This window comes from Podarcis gaigeae (genome assembly GCF_964106915.1).
Source record: "Podarcis gaigeae genome assembly, chromosome: 10".
Taxonomy (NCBI): domain Eukaryota; kingdom Metazoa; phylum Chordata; class Lepidosauria; order Squamata; family Lacertidae; genus Podarcis; species Podarcis gaigeae.
The window spans coordinates 14,850,175-14,873,839 of record NC_139686.1 but is presented as its reverse complement, the minus strand read 5'-3'; the positions used below and the strand labels follow the sequence as shown (position 1 = coordinate 14,873,839).

At 43.7% G+C, this 23,665-nt stretch overlaps 2 protein-coding genes across 5 annotated transcripts in view; one reads left to right on the top strand and one right to left on the bottom strand.

Annotated features, from left to right (window-relative positions):
* Positions 1-5,758, bottom strand: part of LOC310825998 (1-phosphatidylinositol 4,5-bisphosphate phosphodiesterase zeta-1-like) — a 57,245-nt gene extending 51,487 nt beyond the window's left edge. For both annotated transcript variants that reach the window (XR_014555596.1, XM_083700323.1), the window contains exons 1-3: positions 5,521-5,758; positions 3,123-3,246; positions 1,322-1,553 (exon numbers count right to left, since the gene is read on the bottom strand). Coding sequence is in view for 1 of the 2 variants with exons in the window: in XM_083700323.1 (XP_083556449.1) it covers positions 1,322-1,553; positions 3,123-3,246; positions 5,521-5,531 (367 nt within the window). In the remaining variant the exon portion in view is untranslated. The remainder of the gene's footprint in view (positions 1-1,321; positions 1,554-3,122; positions 3,247-5,520) is intronic.
* Positions 5,759-7,993: 2,235 nt separating this feature from the next.
* Positions 7,994-12,680, top strand: CAPZA3 (capping actin protein of muscle Z-line subunit alpha 3). 3 transcript variants are annotated; one of them, XM_083700902.1, is made up of 2 exons: positions 7,994-8,054; positions 11,719-12,680. In XM_083700902.1, the coding sequence occupies exons 1-2, from the start codon at positions 8,028-8,030 to the stop codon at positions 12,571-12,573; spliced, it is 882 nt and encodes a 293-aa protein (XP_083557028.1). In that variant the 5' UTR covers positions 7,994-8,027; the 3' UTR covers positions 12,574-12,680. The 3 variants fall into 3 exon arrangements, with proteins under 3 accessions (XP_083557028.1, XP_083557029.1, XP_083557030.1); XM_083700903.1 differs by having other exon boundaries at positions 8,036-8,120; XM_083700904.1 differs by lacking the exon at positions 7,994-8,054 and adding an exon at positions 8,061-8,196.
* Positions 12,681-23,665: the final 10,985 nt, after the last annotated feature.

Here is a 23,665-nt window from a genome sequence, read left to right as displayed (position 1 = left end):
GTAAGCATAGTTTTCACCTGCCTCATTTCATCGCACAACAACCCTGTGAGGTAGGTTATGCTGAGAGGCAAGAACTGGCCAAAGGCTACACACAGTGAGCTTCATGCCCACGTAAAGATTTGAACCATGGTCTCTTGGGTCTTAGCCCAACACTCTAACAGCTACAGTACACTGGTTAATTATAGCTATAGCTTACAAGAGTTTGTCCCAGCCTGGAAATGAGGATAATTTGAATCCACTATGTAAAATATTAAAACATCACTTGGACAACTGTAAAAAGCTAGAAAACTTAAAATTGGAACCTGAGTCGGCAAAATTCCTTATTAAAGAACGACCATCATTAGCACAGTTTGCAGATGGGCTCAAAAATTATGGGCCTGCATTTCCCAGAGCTGGCCTTTTGGATGAAGCAGCACCAATAATTTCAAGCAGAACTGCAATGCATCTCATTAACCTCAGTTTTTAGGTCGGCAGCAATTGTTAATGTTACAGTGAACATAAAGCCGATCTTGTTCTTTAGGGTTATAACATGGACATTACTAAAGCATTGCTTTTGGATGAACCTGTTCTACCTTTGCAGCTTCGAAGACAAGAAAACTTTTGATATATACTATAAGAACACTCCCATTGTAACTTATTCCTAATAGTAATGGGTTGTTGTTCTTGAATTATTATTATTTTTTACCTTTTTTGCAAAGTGGTGGCAAGAAAAGCAACAATTGTTGTTTGCTTAGGATTTTTTTTTAATGTAAGTAAGTTGCAATGTAAGTAATGTAAGTAAGCTGCAAAAATCAGGGTTAAATAAAAAGAGTTTTTAGTTTGATTGTGAAAAGGCCTGCAGACCAGATAAACTGCCCAATCTCTACCTTTCTGATGTCCTCACCAAAACTTTTAGGCTGGCTAAGGGCCTGGAAAACTCCGTTCTCGTGGGATCCTTAATGATGCAATAAGCATGGGTAGCACTTATGATTGGATGTGGAGGGCAAGCCTCATCCACCACTGCTCCCCCTTTCTCCACCAAAAGATAGTGGCTGCAGAAATAGATGTCAGCCCTGGTCTTCATTAGATGTGCTCATAACGGTGCATGACTCACAATCTCAGGCCAACTATCATTGGAGCTGGCTGAATGTCCAAGGCAGACAATAAATTTAGAAAACTGACGAGCTTTCTGCATAAAAACAACATTTTCTCTTGGGAAAATAAAGGCTACATTGCGACTGTCTACATACTCATTATTACTCATATGTTCAATATCATTATCAACACACTAAAAGCTATGATTCCAAACTAATTAAACTGTAACATTAAAACTTTAGTGTACCTTCGTCAATGGGTTCAAACTTATTAATGAGTGACACAGCTCTTGCTTCATTAACATCAAGTTCAAACTGTTCCTTTCTAAGAAAGTCACACAGATTTGATACTGCTAGAACTTTTTTGTTTGGCGAGTAGCTGCTGAAGAGTTCGTGAAGTTCCGGTCGGTGCAGAAGCGTTCGATAAATTGCCCTAAAATCTTCCATGGTAATAAGTCCAGACTTCTGTTTGTCATTTTTCTATGTTAAAAAAAAAGAAGAGTTGGCAATAAATATAAATAAAGCACTATGTGGCAGTATTCACACCAAAATGATGAGCACTTTGACATAGTTCGAAGCTTTTATAAGAAACACTCACTAATAATAATAATAATAATAATAATAATAATAATAATAATGAATTTTATTTATATCCCACCCTCCCCAGCCAAAGCCGGGCTCAGGGCAGCTAACAATAAAAAAGTACAACATTCTAAAATCATTTCATTATAAAATTAATTCACTAGAGTCAGTCTGTGAGCCTTCGTGATTGTGAGGGCAAGCCAGTAGGGGAGTGAAATGAAAAGGGAACGGGCATTGTTAGGTAATAATAATAATAATAATAATAATAATAATAATAATAATAATAATAATTTATTTATACCCTGCCCTCCCTGGCCAGAGCCGGGCTCAGGGCAGCTAACACCAGTAAAATTACAATAAAAACATACTGGGGGGGGGGAGAAAAAAAACCCAATTTAAATTATGGGTTAAAATACAATTTAAAATGCAGCCTCATTTTAATAGTAGCCCATAGATCAAAACCATAAGAGGAGGGAAACATAAGGGTCAGACTGAGTCCAAACCAAAGGCCAGGTGGAACAGTTCTGTCTTGCAGCTCTGTCCTGCAGAAAGATGTCAAGTCCCGCAGGGCCCTAGTCTGTTGTGACAGAGCGTTCCACCAAATTGGGGCCAGTACTGAAAAGGCCCTGGGCCCTAGTTGAGACCAATCTAACCACCTTGTGACTTGGGACCTCTAAAGTGTTGTCATTTGTGGCCCTTAAGGTCCCTTGCGGGGCATACCAGGAGAGGCGGTCCCGTAGGTACCCGTAGGTTACATGCTGCACATTAAATTTAAATCTGGGACCTAATTTAGTTACGTTCACATAGCTGAAAAGCAGATCTAGAAGCATAGGTCTTCAGTTTGACCTCTTCATCTCCCATCCTATATGCCAATTACTGGCTTAATCAGAATAATTAAAGGGGAGAGAGAGGAGCCCAGCCAATTCATCCACTTCAAACTCATGTTATAGGGCTCATCATCCGATCAAGCCTCTCTCCTCTCAGCTCTCCACCCTCCTGTCACACCCATTGGAATATAAGACTCCACTGGAACATAAGAACAGCCATAATCAGAAGGGAAACAGTATTGAGTGTGTGTTTTAAGCTTCCAAACATCTCTGTTTCTAAGACCATTAAGGGCACTAGAAGGCAAGTGTACAGAAGAATCAAACCTCTCATGTAACTATACGAGGTTCAACAGGTGAGACAGATGTTACCAACCCATCCCAAATGATCAATAATTGGTTTCTGAAAAGGAAACACTACCCAAGAAAGAAAGAAAAACCAAGGGCACTTGCTCATGGGTGAAAAGATAGGTCCTTAATTACACAGTAATAACGCATCTTGCCTAGAAGCAATACATTTTCTGCTCTTAAAGAACTTTAGTCTGGAAGTCCTGTTGGCATGTAGTAAGTTTACTTAGACAGCTATGGTCCACTGAACCACCAATACTACTATATATTCTTAATACAAACATGATTTTCTCACCTTAAACACCTTTTTCACATGAACGTAGTCGTAACTGACGTCAAACTTATTTAGCAGTTTCAAGGTCTTATCTAGATTGATCTTGCCATCTCTAAATTCATCAAAGATGAGGTCCATGAACCATGTTGAGAAAAGCAAATTAAGGAATTTTCCAGCTAATTTTGGCATTCTCTCTTTTTTCCAGTTCAAAAAAAAGTGACTGATGTTGGCAAGGAGCCACTATACACTTTTCCCCCCTTCTTTTTTTTTTTTTGCAAATGGCCCAGTCCATTTCCCACTTGTGAAGCAGGAGCTGGGGGCAGAATTAATTAGATCCAAGTATTTTATTTAAACATTGTTGTGGATCAGGTTCTAAAGATGTCTGTGGAATAGCAGCATTCCAGGCAAAGGATCCCTGCAAGAGGAAATTGTTCCTTTCATGGGAGAGGTGACAAATTCTCCCCTTCTATAAACATAGTTTGGCATGTGCGTTGAAACAGGGAACCTTTCCGTAGACTAGAAACAACACATTTCTGTACAAGTAGATGAGACTTCAGTGTATGAAAGAAGAGAACTCTACAACAGAAAGCTGGTAATAAGGGAAAGCTGGCGAAGGAGGGGAGGTCATTTTGGAGAGTCACTTTGCTTTGTGGCTGGCATTGTCCCCCGAAAGGGAACTCTGTTCAAGTGCTTACTGTGTACTTGCATCTGGGCATCTTAGTAATGTAACTGTGGATAAGGAACTCTCAGCTTTGGTTCTCCCTTTGTTTAAAGAAAATGTGGGAGGAAGATGTTTGTGAGTCACTTACCTGCATGTGATTGGAAATTTATAAAGAGATTGGGTTATTTACCTACCCTTCACCCTAAAGTCGTAGGTGGCTGCTGCTGCTGCTTCTTCTTCTTCTTCTTCTTCTTCTTCTTCTTCTTCTTCTTCTTCTTCTTCTTCTTCTTACTCCACCTTATTCCCATTCTAGGACTCAAGGTGGCTTAATTCAAATGCCAAGTTAAAAAATGGTATAAAACAATTTACCATATTTTTCGCTCTATAAGATGCACCAGACCACAAGGCGCACCTAGTTTTTGGAGGAGGAAAACAAGAAAAAAAAATATTCTGAATCTCAGAAGCCAGAACAGCAAGAGGGATCGCTGCGCAGTGAAAGCAGCAATCCCTCTTGCTGTTCTGGCTTCTGGGATAGCTGCCCAGCCTGCATTCGCTCCATAAGACACACACACATTTCCCCTTACTTTTTAGGAGGGAAAAAGTGAGTCTTATAGAGCAAAAAATACGGTACATTTTACAATCACAGAAAAAACATGGATCCTAAAAATTTACCAGGTTAAAGGGAACTGCTACTAGGATTCCACTGCATGCTTGTGGAATCTCTCCCACTGGAGACGTACTCCTTTGGGTACCCATCATAGTCTTCAACATTAATATACAACATCATTCTGCTGACCAGGCAACTTATTAAATGCCATGTGTGGGAGGAGGTAGCTTGTGACAGGTTAAGTTCTGGGGAAGGGGCACATTATCTGTTTGAAGGAAGCAGGGAGTGGGCTTTATTGAGGAAGCAGGGAGCAGCATCCCTCAGGCAGGCACCCCCAAACTTGGCCCTCCTGATGTTTTGGGACTACAATTCCCATCCTCCCTGACCACTGGTCCTGTTAGCTAGGGATGATGGGAGTTGTAGTCCCAAAACATCTGGAGGGCTGAATTTGGGGGTGCTTGCCTCAAGGTCTCATGGCAGGGGTGTATGGACAGCTAATCCTACTTGTGTTCTCCCATAAATTGTTCATTTATGCTTGTTCTTTTTTAAAGGAAAAAAAATGCACAGAGTGATTGACATGTTTCCCAGGTGCTCCAAGAGAGGTTAGCTGGGAAGCAGGGTGCAAAGCTCATGATGATCTACAGTAAGCCTGCAACTTACCCCCAGGGATCGCGCCAAAAGCCAAAATCATGTCTTGTCAAAGACATGCTGGGTGCAATGGCAGGTGGCATCACCCAAGTCTTTAAAAAAAAATTAAAAATTCTACTCGGCGCCTAAAGCTGAACACACCCAAATTGAATGTGCATAAAGTTGCTGGCTTACTGAATTTATTCTCTGTTTATGTCTGGGAAGCAGAGTGCCAACTTGAGTAAAATATTGGGGGGGGGGGAGGTAAACCCTAGCCTGCATAGTTGACCACATGAAGCAGCAGATGCACACTATTTGAATAATGCTCCGTCAAAGATTGGGGGGGGGGGGTGTCAAAGGAACCTCAGACCCTAGGAGTTGGTTCCTATGCTGGGGGGCGTCTGCTGAGGACCCCAAGGAGAACCTCTTCCCTCATCTCTCTCTCCATGGGGGTTTCTCGCCCCCTGATTCCACGACGGAGTGGGCGAAGTGGCTCCCTTCCCGCGCCCCTGAAGGAAGGATATTTATTCTCCATGGTGCTGCTGCTGGTGGTCCTGCCTCCCCCGCCTACTCTTCGCGCCTGTTCCTTACTGCGATGGTCTCAGCAGCTCCCAGCGCGGCATAGCCCGCCTACCCGCCCGCCCGAAGGTCTTCCAGGCTCCTGCCCGGAGGCGCGACCGCCCTCGCCGGTGTCCGCGAGGCGATGGAGGCGCGGGGGCGGGCGCGGTGCCTCCCCACGGGCACGCAGCTGGGGAGCTCCCTGACGTCACACAATGGGCCGCGTCACACTCGGCTCCCGACGTCACCGACGTCATAACAGCGCAGGCCGTTGCCAACGAAACGCCGCGGCTTGCATTTTTTTTCTCTCCCACGTTTGGCCCTTTCCGGACCCACCCCCCTCCCCCTGTAGCGCACATACAAACAAAAGTGTCAGTCTCCTCCTCAGGGAGCAGCTGAAAAGCAAGCCAGAAAACAAACACGTTGTATACAGTTTTCTCGTATACCATTCGCGCTTTGCCAAGCTGGAGCTTACAATGCATTGCATGGAGGGGGGTGTCTGAGCACATGCAGAGTGCCTTTCCTTCAGATGCGTTGATTTTTGCATCTTTGTTGCATTTTGATATTTTGTCTCCAGTACCCGTTTCCCTTCTCTCTCCTTTCAGTAACCCTTTATTGCCATATCTTTTGTGTGTGTGTGTGTGTGTTTTGTTGTTGCTTTTTTGAGGGGGCAGGCAGCAAAAAAGGTATGGAAATAAATATCAATCATAACCAGTTCCTGCATACAACCTGGTGATGCCCACAGGCTTGGGCACAGGAGACCAGCTTGCAGTCCCAAAGCACAGGATGTGATGTGAGCTAACCTAGATATGATCTCATATTTTTAGCACGTTTTGAAAAGATTCCACTTCTCTTCTTCCCTTCACCCCATTTTATCGTCACAAGAAACCTTCAATGCATGTTAGGCTGAGAAGTGACCTCTTGTGCAGGGTCACCTAGCCAACGTTGCAGCTGAGTGGAGGATTTGAAACCAGGTTTCCCTCCAACAAGTGCTAACATAGACCACTTACATAAACCATAAAGGTAAAGGTAAAAAAGGTACCCCTGCCCGTACGGGCCAGTCTTGACAGACTCTGGGGTTGTGCGCCCATCTCACTTAAGAGGCCAGGGGCCAGCGCTGTCCGGAGACACTTCCGGGTCACGTGGCCAGCGTGACATCGCTGCTCTGGCGAGCCAGAGCCGCACACGGAAACGCCGTTTACCTTCCCGCTGGTAAGCGGTCCCTATTTATCTACTTGCACCCGGAGGTGCTTTCGAACTGCTAGGTTGGCAGGCGCTGGGACCGAGCAGCGGGAGCGCACCCCGCCGCAGGGATTCGAACCGCCGACCTTTCGATCGGCAAGTCCTAGGCGCTGAGGCTTTAACCCACAGCGCCACCTGCGTCCCCTACATAAACCATACTGGCTCTCAAATATTTATGCCTACAAGTCAGTCTTCTCTCAGTCCCTTCTCCAAGTAGGGCATAATTTCATAAATCTGTACTATGTCTCACCACTAGTCTTTTTTTCTTCTTCAGGCTAAAAAGTTCCATGTTTGTTAGATTTTTCCTCTATGAAAAATTCTACGACAATATCATTTTTTGGTACGCTGTCTGCTGACAGTGTTTTCCTTGCGTTCTTTTCTTTAAAATACAGCTATTTATTTGCCTTGTTGTTTAATTTGTTGTGACATTTATAAAGTAGTATGATTATGATTTACCATGGAAATACAGAGTATTCATTTTGAAAGAGAGATGCCCCGATTCCTTTACAATTTCGGCCACCCTTCTAACGTAGTTTGCAAAAACAGGATTTTCGGAAGCACTTCGATACCTGTGAAATAGGCAGCAAGTCACATGAAGTGCTAATCCTGCCAGATAAACTGTAAGAACACTGTATTCACCAGACGCAAATTAAATGGTTTTAGCCAGGATTAAAAGCTCTTGATAATAATCATCATCATTATTATTCAAATACACCAATTGCTTTGCTACCTTTATTGCATTTGTCCTCACAACAGCCCAAGCATTTTACAGATCAGACTATAAAGAAGTTTGCTCAAGACACTAAGGTGTCCATGGAGGAACAGGATTTAAACTCGGCGTTAAGAAAAATACTCTATCTACTTTTCTGTGCAAACTTTGTTGCCCTCCTGCCTCAGAGACACAGAATTCCAGGGACCCTTAACAAACTACAGTTCCCAAGGATTCTCCATGGCTGTTAAAGTCAGGCAAAGGCAAACTTGGCCCTCCATATGTTTTGGGACTACAACTCCCACCATCCCTAGCTAACCGGACCAGTGGTCAGGGATGATGGGAGTTGTAGTCCCAAAACATATGGAGGGCCAAGTTTGCCTATGCCTGGTTAAAGTGATATAAAACACAGTGCTGTAGACTATGTAAACTAGCTGCTTCCCCCTGTGACCTCTATGTTGCTGACATCACAATAGAGGTGGCCAAATTTTGACTTTCGGGGCAGGATCAGGTGATAGTTGCATGGAAGACCCAGACCAGGACAAAAACGTAATACTTGTGAACTCCACCTTCTCCCAGAATTTAGTCTGTTACCTGACCACAATTGTCAGTATGGTACTAATATTACTCCCAATCTTTGGATACAGGGGGCAGGTGGAAAATAAGACTATGGTCCAAAAGTCAACCACTGGTCAGTTTCCAGGGCTGGTTTTTCCATTTGCTGAACTGCTTGGATTCTTTGGAGAAATGTTGGGTTAAGCAGAACCAAGTGAGACATGCAATGTAAAGTTGCGAAGTGCAGTGCTCCTGTTCAGTATTCCAGCCAGCCATGACTTCTTTTGGGGTATTCCATTTCCTTCCCTCCCTGCTGCAGTTTCCATTTCTCTTTTTCAACCAAGAGTCAGCCTTCTGTGGCGACTGAATATAGTCGATCCTTTTTGTTTGTTTTGCTGTTGAAGTTTTAGGGAGTTGCCTCCTTAGGATATTTCCCCCTAAATATATATTTTCCCCACATCTGAAAAACTTGGGATTCCCCTAAAGATGCTGATACCTCCCTGTTGTTTTTCAGTAACCTCTTTTTAGTTACATACCTGTCATAAGTTAGCACCCAAGTTTGCTGTTCATTATTTATTATTATTATTTATTACATTTATACAGTGGTACCTCGGGTTAAGTACTTAATTCATTCCGGAGGTCCGTTCTTAACCTGAAACTGTTCTTAACCTGAAGCACCACTTTAGCTAATGGGGCCTTCTGCTGCTGCTGTGCCGCCGGAGCACAATTTCTGTTCTCATCCTGAAGCAAAGTTCTTAACCCGAGGTACTATTTCTGGGTTAGCGAAGTCTGTAACCTGAAGCGTGTGTAACCTGAAGTGTATGTAAACCGAGGTACCACTGTATACCACCTTTTCCTCCAAGGGGCTCAGGGTGGTGTACATGGTTTAGATGTCCTTCACAACAAAAGTACATACTCTGGGCATCTTAACAATTAAGGTATAATCTCTGTTAAATGATCCTGAGCATGTAGGTAAATTTAAAACACATCGGGGAACACTTGTTTAATAGTTGTTTGCTAAGCAAACTTCTTTTGAACTTGAGTGCTGCAGAGCACCAATATAGGAACAGCCTGGGGCAGATGCCTCTGAACGGTTTGTTAATCCAATTTCTATATAAATGGGAGTACTTTTGTAAGAGGTAACAAACTTTGACCAGTTTCCGGCCCAATCCTATGCTCCAGGAGTGTGAAACCTGTGACCCTTCAGGTGCTACTGGACTGCAACTCCCATCATCCCTGACAAATGTCTATGTTGGCTTGGACTGATGGAGTTGGAATCCAAAAACATTTGAAGGCCACAGGTTCCACCTATATATGTTTATTGCAGGAAAAGAAGTTCCACTGAGTTCAATGTTAAGTGTACATAGCATTGTGATCTATAGTGTCCACTCTGAATTCAGATGGTCAGAAGATCTGGATAACCTACATTCAGCCATTGTAGTTGCAATTTCACTGTCAGGTTGAATGATCTGTCAAATTATGCTTCACAGGCCACGGCACTGTACAACAGTGAAAACTGCATAAGCAATATGTTACAGTAGAACAGCCTAAAACGTTTTAAGGATCTAGCACAATAGCCGATAATAGCAATGGCGTAGCAGCAACACTACTGCTATCAAATAGGATGGCGTCACTACACTGTGGTTGCATGCATCTCTTTCCTGAACCCTAGCACAACCCAGAACTGGGAAAATCCAGGGCTTTTCCACAGGAGAGCTTTATTTAGCGGTTGATCCACTTCCCTTCCATTTGAATTAGACAGGAGTAGTCCAAAATCACATGCATTTGAATTTGCATATGAGGAGCAACCAGTGCTGGATTTATGTATAAGTTAAACAAGCTATAGCTTAGGGCCCCACTCTCTTGGGGGTCCCCCCCCAAAAAATGGAAAAAAATGGATATACATTTCCAAAACATAAGATAAAGCCTACATACATCAACAGTGTTTTGTGTTGTGTAGGCTCCTATGATGTAAGAAATGGGCCCCGCCTGCTACCCAGCTCCCTAAAATATCACTGGTTTGCTTTGTGACAATTTGTTGTTCACAAAGGACAGCTGGACCTATAAAGAGCCCCATTACCTTCAATAGCTTAGGGCCTCATCAAACCTAAATCCAGTCCTGGGAGCAACTTTGGTCTTTCCTGTTCATACCAATAGGCGTTTCCTTTTGTGTTGGTCCCTGATGGGACATGCACACAAATAACTGCACACACACCTTGGGAGAGGGAACAACCCTCTCTGGAAGTGTACAAAAGCACACAGTCATACAATTGTAAATTTCCACCACTCACCTTTGCAGTTTTCTGGTTTTGTGCAAATATGAGATAATTTTAAAAATCTATTCAAGCTTTACTAGGGAGTGCACTGAGCCCAACTGTATAAGAATTGAAAGCCACTGTCAATTCTCAGCATGCACTTTTCAGATAGCTGTGCAATATCTAGTGCAGAAATTTGTTATGTGGTTTGCTTGTGTAGTTTTCTAGTTTTGTGCAAATGTGAGGGATGAAAACAAATATATTCAGGAGCACACTGGAAACCGTTATGAGCACAGGCAAAAAGAAAAGAGAGCACTAAGGAAGTAGCAGACATGGAAAAGGGATTAGCAGAAAGTGATCATTGGTCCACGCACCCCAAAACACCTAAAACAAATAATCTGCAACCATGAGTGGAGCATCTTGGAACCTAATTCCTTCTAAATTATTGGATTATGCCCGTATGCAGTAAACCCAATTTTACAAAGGGAAAGCATAAAATCTCTGGTGTGGGCAAGTCCCCAGAGTGTAATTGCTGATAAGCCCATATATATATGACAGGCCAAAGATGAGATGGAGTAGAATGAAATGGCTCACTTAAGACAGAACATTAATGCCACTGAAGCACCAAAGAGACAGCAGCATTGGGCCCAGTAACTTGTAGTTAGTAGACTGTTGGGATGTGATTGCAATTGACATCAGACATAGTAGACTGGAACTGCCTCACCTTACTTGAGTAAGATATCCTTAGGAACAGGGTGGCATGTTCAAAAATCCTATTCAGTCTTGTAGCCAAATACAGTAAGTGAGTAGAATGTGAGTAGAAAGCAATGACTGTTTAATATATTTCATGGTTTGTATGTTCTATTAATAGTATATCTATGTATGTATATATATTAGTTATTTCATTACTTTTTAATATTTTAGCAGTAGATTCCAGTCTTCTAGATCAGGCATAGGCAAACTCGGCCCTCCAGATGTTTTGGGACTACAACTCCCATCATTCCTAGCTAACAGGACCAGTGGTCAAGGATGATGGGAATTGTAGTCCCAAAACATCTGGAGGGCCAGCTTTGCCTATGCCTGTTCTAGATCTTTTCATTATCATATTTGTTGTGTTCAGAACAAATTGCTCTGATTTTTACAGCGACTATTTTAGGCTGAAAATTCTGTATTAAACCAAAGCCCTCAGCTGGCTCTAGTTTGTGTTTCGATAAAGCTTTGAAGATGGAGATTAGAAAAAGCTCAGGAGCACAAATGTTTGGTACTATTTTGCCAATGTTATTAAGCCAACATTTTAGTGCTGATTTCTTTTTCTTTTTTTCAAAGAGCAAACAATATTTTTCTTTAGACGTTTAAAAGAGCTGGTGTTTATTCTCCCCTCTCCTCTCATTTCGATTCCATAGGTAGCTTTATCACTCCAAAGACAAACCGTGATGTCTAATGAATGTGAATTATCTGAGGAGGAGAAAACAAATGTCATCTGCAGCTTGCTTCAACAGGCTCCCCCAGGCGAATACAGGAATGTTTTTGAAGACCTCCGCATTCTGGCTCATGACGATCATCTCATGAGGTACGAGGCCGCTCAGGTGTGTGCCAATCACACCAGGAAAAACTTCACAGCTGTGCGTGTAAAGGGGGAGAATGCTCTCGTGACTCGCTACAACGATCTTGGAGGAAACCGCTTCTTTGATCCACAGATCAAACTTTCCTTCAGGTTTGATCACCTGACTAAAAGAGTTGATAAAGTTTTGCTTTATCACAGCGTCAGGAAAGATCGTGCAGAGTTATGGAGGGAAACACTCAACATCATTTTGGAGTCCTACATGAGGAGACACTTCCTCTCAGGAGACTGCCGTGTCTACAAAAAAATGATCGGGAGCAACCCCTTCTTCGTGGTCTGCCTTGAAGGCCATCGGTACGACGATATCTGTAATGCCGTTTGGAAATCTGAGTGGACTATCGCTTTTGCACCGCCAACAGCACAGGTCGCAGGGAAAATTGATCTGCAGGCACACTATTTCAAAAAAGCTAACCTCCACTGGACAGCAAGCCAAGATGTTAGAGAGTCCATATACATAACTGGCCGTGTCCAGTTTGCTATAGAGTTTGTGAAATTAGTTGCAGCCGAAGAGAGCAAATTCCAGACTGATTTGGTGGAAAGGCTCCAGAAGTTGTCGGATAAAATATGGAGAGCACTGCGCAGACCGCTCCCAGTCACTCGTACTGTCATCAACTGGGATAAACTGCTGACTAGTTAGAGGAGAGAGGTGAAGGCATCCTGAAGTGATGTCCCATTATGCTTGCCGAAGTGTCTTGTGTGAATGAAATATTGGCCAAATAAAACAACAATCGCTGAGTACATTCACATTGATTCCCTTGATTTATTACCTGATAGTTCATGGGAATGCAGAGTCCTTTGGCAGAATGAATAGTACGCAGGTCAGTAGTGTCTCGCCAGGAGTTATTTCATTTCATTCCTCATGGGCTGGGCAAAATACCAGCATCCATTGCAAAATAAGGTTTTGTCCTTTAATATGAAAAAGAAGATGAAGAGTGGAACGACGAAACAGAGGGAAGCCCTATACTGCATATGTACGTCACAAAATATTATTTCTCTTTAAACAACCAACCGTTTAAGAGCCTCGGCAGGTTCTTTGGAGAAAACTAGGGAGCTAGATTCGTTTCTTGCTCCCATATTTCTGAATACACTTGGATGGTTGGTCATCCTAAGAACTCCCCCCTTTCTCCTTTTCCATTATGATGCAAAGTGGCTTGCTTGAGCTGACTGGGTTTTGCATTATTTCCGCTCTATGTACCAAATAATTTACATTTATTGAATGGATTAAGAAATAAGGACAGCTCTGGAGAGGACTTTGACCCAGTCCAGGGGTGCTAGGGATAAATCTGAAGGAGCATCTCCACCCCAGCGTTCTGCCCAGACACTGAACTCCAGCTCTGGGGGCCTTCTGGTGGTTCTCTCCCTGCGAGAAGCGAAGTTACAGTGAAACAGGCAGAGGGCCTTCTCAGTAGTGGCGCCTGCCCTGTGGAACGCCCTCCCATCAGATGTCAAGGAAATAAACAACTATCTGACTTTTAGAAGACATCTGAAGGCAGCCCTGTTTAGGGAAGCTTTTAATGTTTGACGTTTTATCGTGTTTTTAATTTCTGATGAGGGACGCTGGTGGCGCTGTGGGTTAAACCACAGATCCTAGGACTTGCCGATCAGAAGGTTGGCGGTTCGAATCCCCGCGATGGAGTGAGCTTCCGTTGCTCGGTCCCTGCTCCTGCCAACCTAGCAGTTCAAAAGCACGTCAAAGTGCAAGTAGATAAATAGGTACCGCTCCGGCAGGAAGGTAAACGGTGTTTCCATGCACTGCTCTGGTTCGCCAGAAGTGGCTTAGTCATGCTAGCCACATGACCTGAAAGCTGTATATCAGCTCCCTCGCCCAATAAAGTGAGATGAGCCCCGCAACCCCGGAGTTGGTCATGACTGGACCTAATGATCAGGGGTACCTTTACCTTTAATTTCTGTTGAGAGCAACCCAGAGTGGCTGGGGAAACCCAGTCAGATGTGCGGGGTCTAAATAAATGATGATGATGATGATGATGATGGTGGTGGTGGTGGTGGTGGTGATGCAATCATAAAAACCTGCTGGATCAGGCCATTGGGCCATCTGGTCCAGGATCCTGACCACTCAGTGGCCAATTAGATGCCTGTGGGAAACCCACAAGCAGCATTTGAGAACAAGACCACTCTCCCCTCCTGTCGTTTTCAGCAGCTGGTATTCAGAATCATTACTGCCTCCAAGTGTGTTCGTGGGTTCTAGTGTTGTGAGAGGAAGAAATACCTTTCTCTGTGTCATGCATAATTTTATAAACTTCTATCATAACAAAAAAACTGATATCCCTGATATGCTAGCCTTCTAAGCACAGGGACTGATTGATTGATTGATTGATTGATTGACTGACTGAAATATTCACAGTTCCACTTTCAGTCTTCTATGGTGTAATTCAGGCACCACAGTGAGAACTAGGCTGTTATCAAGTTGCTTTAAGGACATGCTTTGCAGCCCATCATGAAAAGCTCAGGAACATTTCTGAGAGCCATTAGCATTCAGCTGAACGCTGCCCAGTTAGACAAAGAAAAGTGATACCTAAAGGGGGAACAGTGTAATATGAACATTGTCTTAGACAATTGAATTATTTATTCATTAAGATTTCTTTCCCCCCTTTCCCCACTGGCACTTCTGCTACATTTGCTGAAGTGTTTGCCTTGGAGAATATGTGCATAAGGGAAGTCACTAAGTGCACAGAGTAGGCCACTAATCACGAGGATATTATAATGAGCTTTTCATGGTCCATTGTCATTTAGTTATCTTCATGGAATTACTACCCTCTCTTTGCAAACGGTTCCCATTAGCACGAACATTTAAGAGACATACACATTTATTTCCTGGCATGCAATTTCAAAGGTGGCAATCCTTTCTGGTGCAATGGGCAATCTTCTGGACAGGATTATTATGCATCTAGGCAGATTTAGACACGGGTCAAATTCCATTCCCAGGTATTTGGCAGCGGATCAGGCTAAAGTAGAAAGCGTTGCATCCATGCTGCACCAGCAGAATTCTGCTCACACAATTCTCCTCCTTCCCTGCACATCCTCAACATTTGCTTTGAAAGGTCTCACAAGCCTCCAAACCCTATAAAGAGATACAACATACATATGAGGTCCCCAGTCCCCCCTCCACCCACCCAGTACAGAGCCTTTGTGTTCCATAGCCAAATCCTAGATGAATGAAAATATTAGTTTCGCAATCGGTGACAGACAGTAATTCTGAGTAGCCAAAACTGTGGACCAGCATCATTATGATTATTCCCCGCCTCTCACCCTGAGGTGATCCCAGGGCAGATTACAACACAAGCAATACAAATAAATAACCACACATATGCAACAAAAGTCAAACATTAACAATTATAAGGTACGAGGTCTCAGAAATACTGTATTTTTCGCCCTATAGGACGCACTTTTTCCCATCCAAAAATGAAGGGGAAATCTGTGTGCGTCCTATGGGGCGAATGCAGGCTTTTGCTGAAGCGTGGAGAGTGAAAGGGGTCGGTGCACACCGACCCCTCTCGCTCTTCAGGCTTCAGGAAGCTATCACCAAGCCTGGGGAGCCCGCAGGAGTTCCTGCAGGGCACCCTAGGCTGCGGATAGCAGCCTGCTTGCCCAGAGCGTGGGGCACGCCGAAGCAGAGCGCCCGTGCTTCGGGCAGACATCCGCAGCCTAGGGAGCCCTGCGGGAGTTCCCGCAAGGCTCCCTAGGCTGCAGATAGCAGCCTGCTGCACGGAGCACGGGGAGCGCTGAAGCAGAGCGCCCCGCGCTTCGGGCAGATATCCGCGGCTGGGGGGTGAATAAATTTTTCCCCCTTTATTTCCCCCCCCCCAAAAAAAACCTAGGTGCGTCCTATGGGCTGGTGCGTCCTATAGGGCAAAAAATACAGTATTTTTCAACAGTTGAAAGCTGAGTACAGATGGATCTAGAGTAGTGATGGTGGAGAAATCCTATTCCGTTCCCATTAAAGGCAGACATATCAAATTTGCACTTTCTGAAATTTGTGAACCAAACAAAATACAGCCATCTGTTGGAATGTGCACTTCTCCATATTTTGCAGTGCAGTTCTCCAGCCGAAGGAGGTGTAAAAAGATGCATATACTGAGGTAATATGTGCATTGAAAACTGCATGTACAGGCAACTCCCCATTTGTGCACATTTGGCACGCGCACAACTGCTGATGCCAGTGTGTTTCCGGCACCAGAATGGGCTGAGGTGACCTTATGTGCAGCCCGATGATGCGCACCGTGCCTCAGAATACAACCCCCGCATAAATGGTGTCTTGCCTGTATTTTTGAAAACGCCATGAAAAAATGCATCAGAGGAAATTGCTTTGTGAGAATTTGTATATTAAGGGGGAAATGCACTCAAATGCTGGTGACTGTTCACGAAGTTCTTTTTTGTAATTGCAGATTGATATGCAAATGTGCAGAACTGATGTCAAGATTGGAAAAATGAGAAACTGAGAAGAAGAAGAGTTTGAATTTGATATCCCGCCTTTCACTCCCTTTAAGGATTCTCAAAGCGGCTAACATTCTCCTTTCCCTTCCTCCCCCACAACAAACACTCTGTGAGGTGAGTGGGGCTGAGATACTTCAGAGAAGTGTGACTAGCCCAAGGTCACTCAGCAGCTGCATGTGGAGGAGTGGAGACGCGAACCCGGTTCCCCAGATTACAAATCTACCATTCTTAAGTACTACACCACACTGGCTCTCAGAGAAAAACTGAAGTTGACAGATTCTCCTTTTCCTAACTAGACACACCTCTTTAGGAAAGGATTTCACAGCTTGAGGTCTGCCACAGAGAAAGTCTTCTTCTGGGCGTCACCACTCTGACGTCTCAGTGTGGCCGAGTGGCCAACAGGGCCTCCTCTTAACACCTGCAAAGTTTTGTAGGGAAGCTGGGGGAGTTTCAGATACTTCAGGTGTAAGTCATGTAAGGCTTAAATCACCAAATAAAGCACCCAGAGTCCTCCTTTAAGCACACCCAGTACATTCCTAATGGGATTTTTATTTATTTATTCTTCCTCAGTGCCAGAAGTGATTTGCCATGGGGACACAGGAGTGGCTGTTTTGAAACAGAACTCCAAATCCCCTCAAGCACAAGGAATAAGCCAGGTGTCTCTTTGGAGTCTGGCTGTGGCACAATATTCTTACAATGGATTTTGACTAGCAGATGACATTTTGGTCCTCAGATGACTGAACCTGGGTGGACACATCACACACAAACACTCCCCACCACACGCACCAAAATACAATAGTTTTAAGGCACGCAAATCAGACTTAAGGAGCTTATAGCTTAGAAAGCTGTTGGAGCCGAAGGATAATTGCAATGTAGGAAAAGAAACAGAATTTGGATAAAGTAGAATATACTTCACAGTGCCAAAAGTGACTGGTGGTTTCTGCCATTCTTGGAACAGAGCCACCATATTGCCTGGGGAAATCAAACTCTTCCAACTCCACAATTCTATGATTCTATGATCCCCTGATGAAGAAAGAAAAGCTACACAAGCAAATGCATTAAGATGCCTCCGCAGTGCTGAAAAAGCTGTGAACTGTTTTCTATACAAAATGGAAACTCGCTGCAAGCAAATGTGAAGTATAAATTGGATGCCAGAGCCACAATTTTGGTTTGGGGCTGCCAGAGCTGAAGAATAACCCTTGTCTCTCCAAATGCAGGGGGACCTCATTGTGCCTTCATGCACTGGACCCTTCAAAAGTAACAGACATCCAGATCTGAAGCTTTAAACACACCAGATAGTTGGATTGGATCCATGTGTTTATATGCTGCTTCCTCTTCCCAGATTGCTCTCTAGCCTGCTAAGGCTGTAGTCCTAACCCAGGCATAGGCAAAGTCGCCCCTTCAGATGTTTTGGGACTACAACTCCCATCATCCCTAGCTAACAGGACCAGTGGTCGGGGATGATGGGAATTGTAGTCCCAAAACATCTGGAGGGTTGACTTTGCCTATGCCTGTCCTAACCCCACTTGCCTAAGAGTGCCAGTGGAGGCTGGTCCATTGGTGCAAATGGCACTTCTCCCACCAACCTTCTTCACACAATGCATAACCTGTGGAATGGCTTCAATAGATCAGGGTATGGCTGTCAATAGCAGGGCCAGCCCAAGACCTTTTGCCGTCTGAGGCAGCTGCCTCACTCTGCCTCATGGTAGGGCCGGCTACAAGTCATTATGTCTGTGTTGGAGGCAGTATGTGTAAGAATTCCAGTTGTTGGGGAGCACAAGAGGGGGAAATGCTGTTGGACTTGTGTTCCTGAATGTTGGCCTCTCTACCAGTCCCATCGGGCACCAGCGACCTGTGGCAATACCCACTGAAATCAGTAAGATTTCATTTTATGTAGACATGGTCAGGATCACAACGTAATCCAGTAGAAGGCCTGAATAAAGTATCTTGCAATCTATGATCAAAGAATGGATCCAGATGCATATATGCATTAGGCCCCTGGCACCCATCTTTTCATTGTTAACCAATTTCCTAACCTTGAAATTCAATCAATATTTACTTCAGACATCTGTTTATTGTCTTTGGGGGTTTCTTTTTAGCTTCATCTGCCGCAAATAAATGGACACATTTCCCCCACCCAGGGTTGCTGTTTTTTTGTGAAAACTCCCAAGGCACCATGTCTACAATGACTTTCAAACCACAAAGACACATGGCTTTATTCGTGAGAATGGCATTAAATAAAAAGATTAAAAAGACAACGTAGCAATTGCAAATAATAATCAATCATACTAGATGCACTATCCCATTTTTTAAAAGTGCCCAAAATGTCATTGCGATCTAATTCTTCCTCTGTTCTCATCTGTGCCTAAAGCACTTACTTGTCCCCTCATTGCTCTTTATTTTATCTAACATCTGTAAAGTTAGCAAATTAAGTAGTCACAGCTGTACAAGTGAGTTAATTCATGCACTAAAGTTTTGAAGAATGTTTAGCTTTTTATATATAAATAATAAATATTATCTAAAATAACCGTGGGGTTTTTTTAACTCATCAATGAATTCTTTTCTTTGCTGTACATTTCAGGTTACAGAATGGCATTAGCCTACCATTCAACACCGTGTTAGGTGTGCATAAGCCCACCCATTTTGCCTAACTATGGTGGATAGTAGCCCTGGTTTGTAAGACTCAGCAAATATCATGGGCACGTTGATGCGCCTGGATAGAGATATCAAAATCATAGTGGTACAGAGTTGCTGAAACTTTGAACTTCGCAAAATATACAGTTCAGCCATCCATTTCATCAAAGTGGAAAAACTTTATCTATAAGCTTTCTGAAAATTATGACTATAGACCATCCTGAAATATGAACTATCCACAAAACTCAGGAACACAACTCAAGAGTTCATGGAGAGAACTTATGTTTCAAGGCAGCAGTAAAACACTTCATGAACAGCACTTCTTTCTCTAGTTGCACACAGTTTGCAAATTTGTCAAGTCTGGTGTGAATGCTAAAATATTGACATAGAAGATAAAGCAGCAACTGAGTAGATGATAGATGATACAGTAGATAGATAGATAGATAGATGATAGATAGATAGATAGATAGATAGATAGATAGATAGATAGATAGATGATAGAACAAATGACAACTTCACTCATTTATTAATGAAATATGCAAGCTGAGCTTGTCTTTGTTAAGAATCCCAAAGGTTAAAGAAAGAAGATATTTACATATTTGTTTCTATTTTCCTGGTTTTCGAGAATGTCTGTGTGCCAAAGGACTTACATACCTACATGCACACATAACCATAAATCCAAAATGGCTTCATGGTGATTTACAATCAGAAATACAAAACATGCAAAATACAAAATAATTGCAGCTGTATCACAATAAACAAAACCCACACAGCTTGCAATAAAAATCCTTCCTAACCTCGCAGCAACAAAATCAACATAAAAACCAAGCCAACACATTAACAGTCAAATGTCTATGAATGGTGCTGAGGAGATAATGTCTGTGCCAGGCAGACCTTTCTGGGGAGAGCGTTCCATATAACTGGGGCCTCTAATGACAAGGTCCTCTCTTACAGCCACCCTCCGCACTTGTGCTCATTTACTACACAGTTGCACCTGTGTGTATTTCAGTGGGGAATGATTTGCATGTGTTAACCTAGAAGCCAAGAAAACCTACAGCTGGCTAAGTTACAAGTGACAAAGAAAGAAAACACCACTTTGTTATTTAATATATGGTCACAATTAGAGTTCCGAACAGGGTTTGGGGCTGAAGAATCTGGATTTGCACATTTGTGTGTGTAATGTCTCTGATTCCAGTTCCAATTTTTGTTCCAGTTCTTGCATGTTGTGGTACCGTGTTGTTGCTACACTGTGCAACTTCCTGATGTGCTCTTAGACCCAACGATATTGCCACTACCGCCTTCCCTGTCCAGTGCATATTGTCACATGTAGTTTGCATCTGACATGCGTTGCATTTGACCAAACACAGCTATGGGATCTGTGGAAAACTGGTGGACAGCTCGGTGGTGGGTGACTGTCTTTTCCTCACCTGCCATTCTTCTAAAGATCCCTCCCAAACTGTTTTTTGCCCTGCAAGGCAAAAGGCAGGGCATATGACTTGCCTCGTGTGCTGCTTTCCCAGTTTATTGTCGTCTCGGCATTTTCCTGCTAAATGGGAACAAGCTGCATGTGACCGAGCATCACATACATTTTAGTTCTCAGAGGTTTCTAAATGAAGCCTCAAATCAAGCCATGTTGGACCTTAGTCACTAGTGAGCTATAAACTGCAAACTTTTCTTAAGGAATTATTTCACTGGATTCAAAAAGTATAGCACAAGGTCTTCCTACAGACAGCTGCTCATAAAACAGAAAATCGGGCCACTGTTTTTCTTAGATGGCATTAATGATACTCAGCATGCCAGATAAATAAGGAATGCAAGGAACAAAAAAATATCCACGTCGCAAACTTCCCAAACTACATTCATCTCATTCCAATGGACAATACACCAATCGCTCTCATGTTAAACCTGTTGCGTATCTCCGTGGTTGGCATGCCCTGCACCTCTAATCAGTGTGGGATATCTTAGAAAATGGGAAGGATCTGAGGTGTTTGGGAGATTGCATGCTTTAACTTGCATGCATCGTAACAGTGTACACTTAACAAATGGAATTCACAGCCCCAGGACATAATGGCCATCACTAGCTTGAGTAGCTTGAAAAGTAAATTACAGCAGGGGTTCACAAACTTTCTATCACCGGGGTTCCATTTGAAACAGCTGAGAATTATTAAGGCCCACCAGTTACAAAATGGCTGGGACGTCAGTCACAAAATGATGGTAGATGAATCAGAGTTGGGCATAATCAGCTGGCAATTACTAGCATCATTTTCTACTGGTATCTAATCAGTCTTCAGAAATTCCTAAATTCTTTCCTGCACCATTTATCTTATGGGAAGGAGTTCCATAGGCCAGCGTTCCTCAAGCTCAGTACACACATTTGCTCTGGAGGTATTGTGACAACCTTCCTATTTTACCCAGAATTTGTTGCTGCAAAGGCTGTAGGTGAAGATGGCATTTTCCAGGGGTTCCAGGCACTTATCCAAAGTTTGTGTTTCCTTTTGAAAATAAGGCACAGTGAAGACTGTAGTGTCCTTATGATATATAATTTACAGTATATATAACCTAAGCCTATGATGGTGGGGTTCACAGCATTAACACCCCCAAAGGGTCTTGTTTCTCCCATACCCACAGCCTTGGATTCAAACAGAAATCAAACATTGCTCTCAAACTTTGATCTGACTCTCTTTCCAGTTCACTGCTTTATCCTCAAGGAAGGGGCCCCCACCCATTTGCCACCTTGAACCAAGTCCCTTAACGGCCCATCACCCAGGTTATCACTTCACCAGGAGACTATCTTAGCTTTTCCAATAATTAGAAGCCTTGATTAAATTCTAACACTTGCTGGATCCAGGAATTAGAGGGTTCTGGCACCTAGTTTAAACACTGTTTTCTCTTCTCACCCCCACATGAGTCTCAAAAACATTTTAACCCACCACTTGCAATTTCTTTTCCCTTTGTGTTTTCATACTCAACTTGGACCTTGTTTGTTCCTCTGACAATTTCTTTCATCCCCCTTTCCTTGTCTCTGTATATTCATGTCTCCCTGCTGTAACAGCTTTCCTCTCTTACCCTTTCTGTACCTATTATAATATTATAATCATATTAACCTTTTATTTCTAATTTTCTTCCAATGCCTCCTCTAGCCTTTACTGTCAGAGGGAGACCATCCTTCCCTCTTCCTCCTCTGAGATTCTCTGTCTGAGCAAACAAGGAGTTGCTGCTGCTGGCCCTGGTTAGGTCAAATAGCTCTGGCATGACTAGGGTGTGCAGCAGCCAAGTGAGGAATTACTGAACAGGTCATGGCACTGAGGCCCACCTGAAAGTGGCCCAAGTCCCACTGGTGGAGAAACACTGTCCTAGTGGATCACGTTCTATTGATAGGTAGTGATCACGGGAGCTAAATGGGACCTCCATGTACAGAAGTAACATGCTGCAGAGTACCTGATTGCTGGGGATAAACATTGGAAAATATTGCCACCTGCATTCCCTGCTTGTGAGCTCTCAGAAGCATCTGACTCATAGCTGTCAACTTACAGATTTAAAAATAAGGGACCAGCAGCCTTGAAAATAAGGGATCAGCAGCCAAAATAAGGGACCTGAAGCCTCACCTGTTCCAGGCACTCCAGTCTTCCTGTCCTCCTGCAGTCTGGCCAAACTCATGCTGGTAGCTTCGAGAACACTGTCCAACCAACTTTGTAAACAGAGGTTCAACTGAATAGAATCTGAATCACATGCACCACAAGGCCTACGCAGCCTCAACTTAAGATGGCTCCCCGGCCTGGCTTTGCACTGCAAAGTTTGCAGCAGCACGTGCAACAAAATGGCGTCCAGCATTCCAAAACCCCTTCAGCTTGCATTAACTAGCCACACACGAACAGCCTCCCCCCTCGCCACGAGATTGCCAGTCACCCACCATTTTAGTCAACCAGCTCCTTTCTTTCCCCCCATAAGTCAATCGAAGGAGCCTCCAAAACAAATTCAAAAGCCCTCCCTCCCACGAGATCTCCTTTCCTTTCCCCCCACCATGTGCCCCCACTCCAGACAGACCTTTATGCCAGCAAGGGTGAGTGGGCCATCAATGACGTATCCATCCAATTCCGATCCAAGTACTCAGCACAGGTATGTTCAACTTCTGAGCCCCTCTGAGCCATAGGTAGAAAGCCAGCCAGCAGCCAAATGAAGCCTCAAGGAAAACCACGGTCACCTCTCCTCTGGGAAGTGCTGAGCAAAGGCGAGTCCCCAGGCAACGCAGCCGATTTGATCAGCACAAGGCATGCAAGCTCCACCCCCCAGTTGTTCTTAGACTTCTTATTGGGTGAGCAACACAGCCAAGCAATACAGTTGGAGCCTCCCTCCTCCCTGGCCGGCAGGGAGAGAGGGAGAGGAGCTGCTTCCTTTGAAATTTAAGGGACATCATTTAAGGGACATTTAAAGGACATCCATCAATAAGGGACAGCAGCGGGACATGGCACTGGAATAAGGGACTGTCCCTTCAAATAAGGGACGCTTGACAGCTATGATCTGACTTGGCTGTTGTGACTGACACAGAACAATGATTCAGCAAAGCAACTTTCATATGGCCTTTATGCATACTGAATACCATTGGCTCACACAAGTAAAAATAAGTTATGACAGTAACAAAGTAG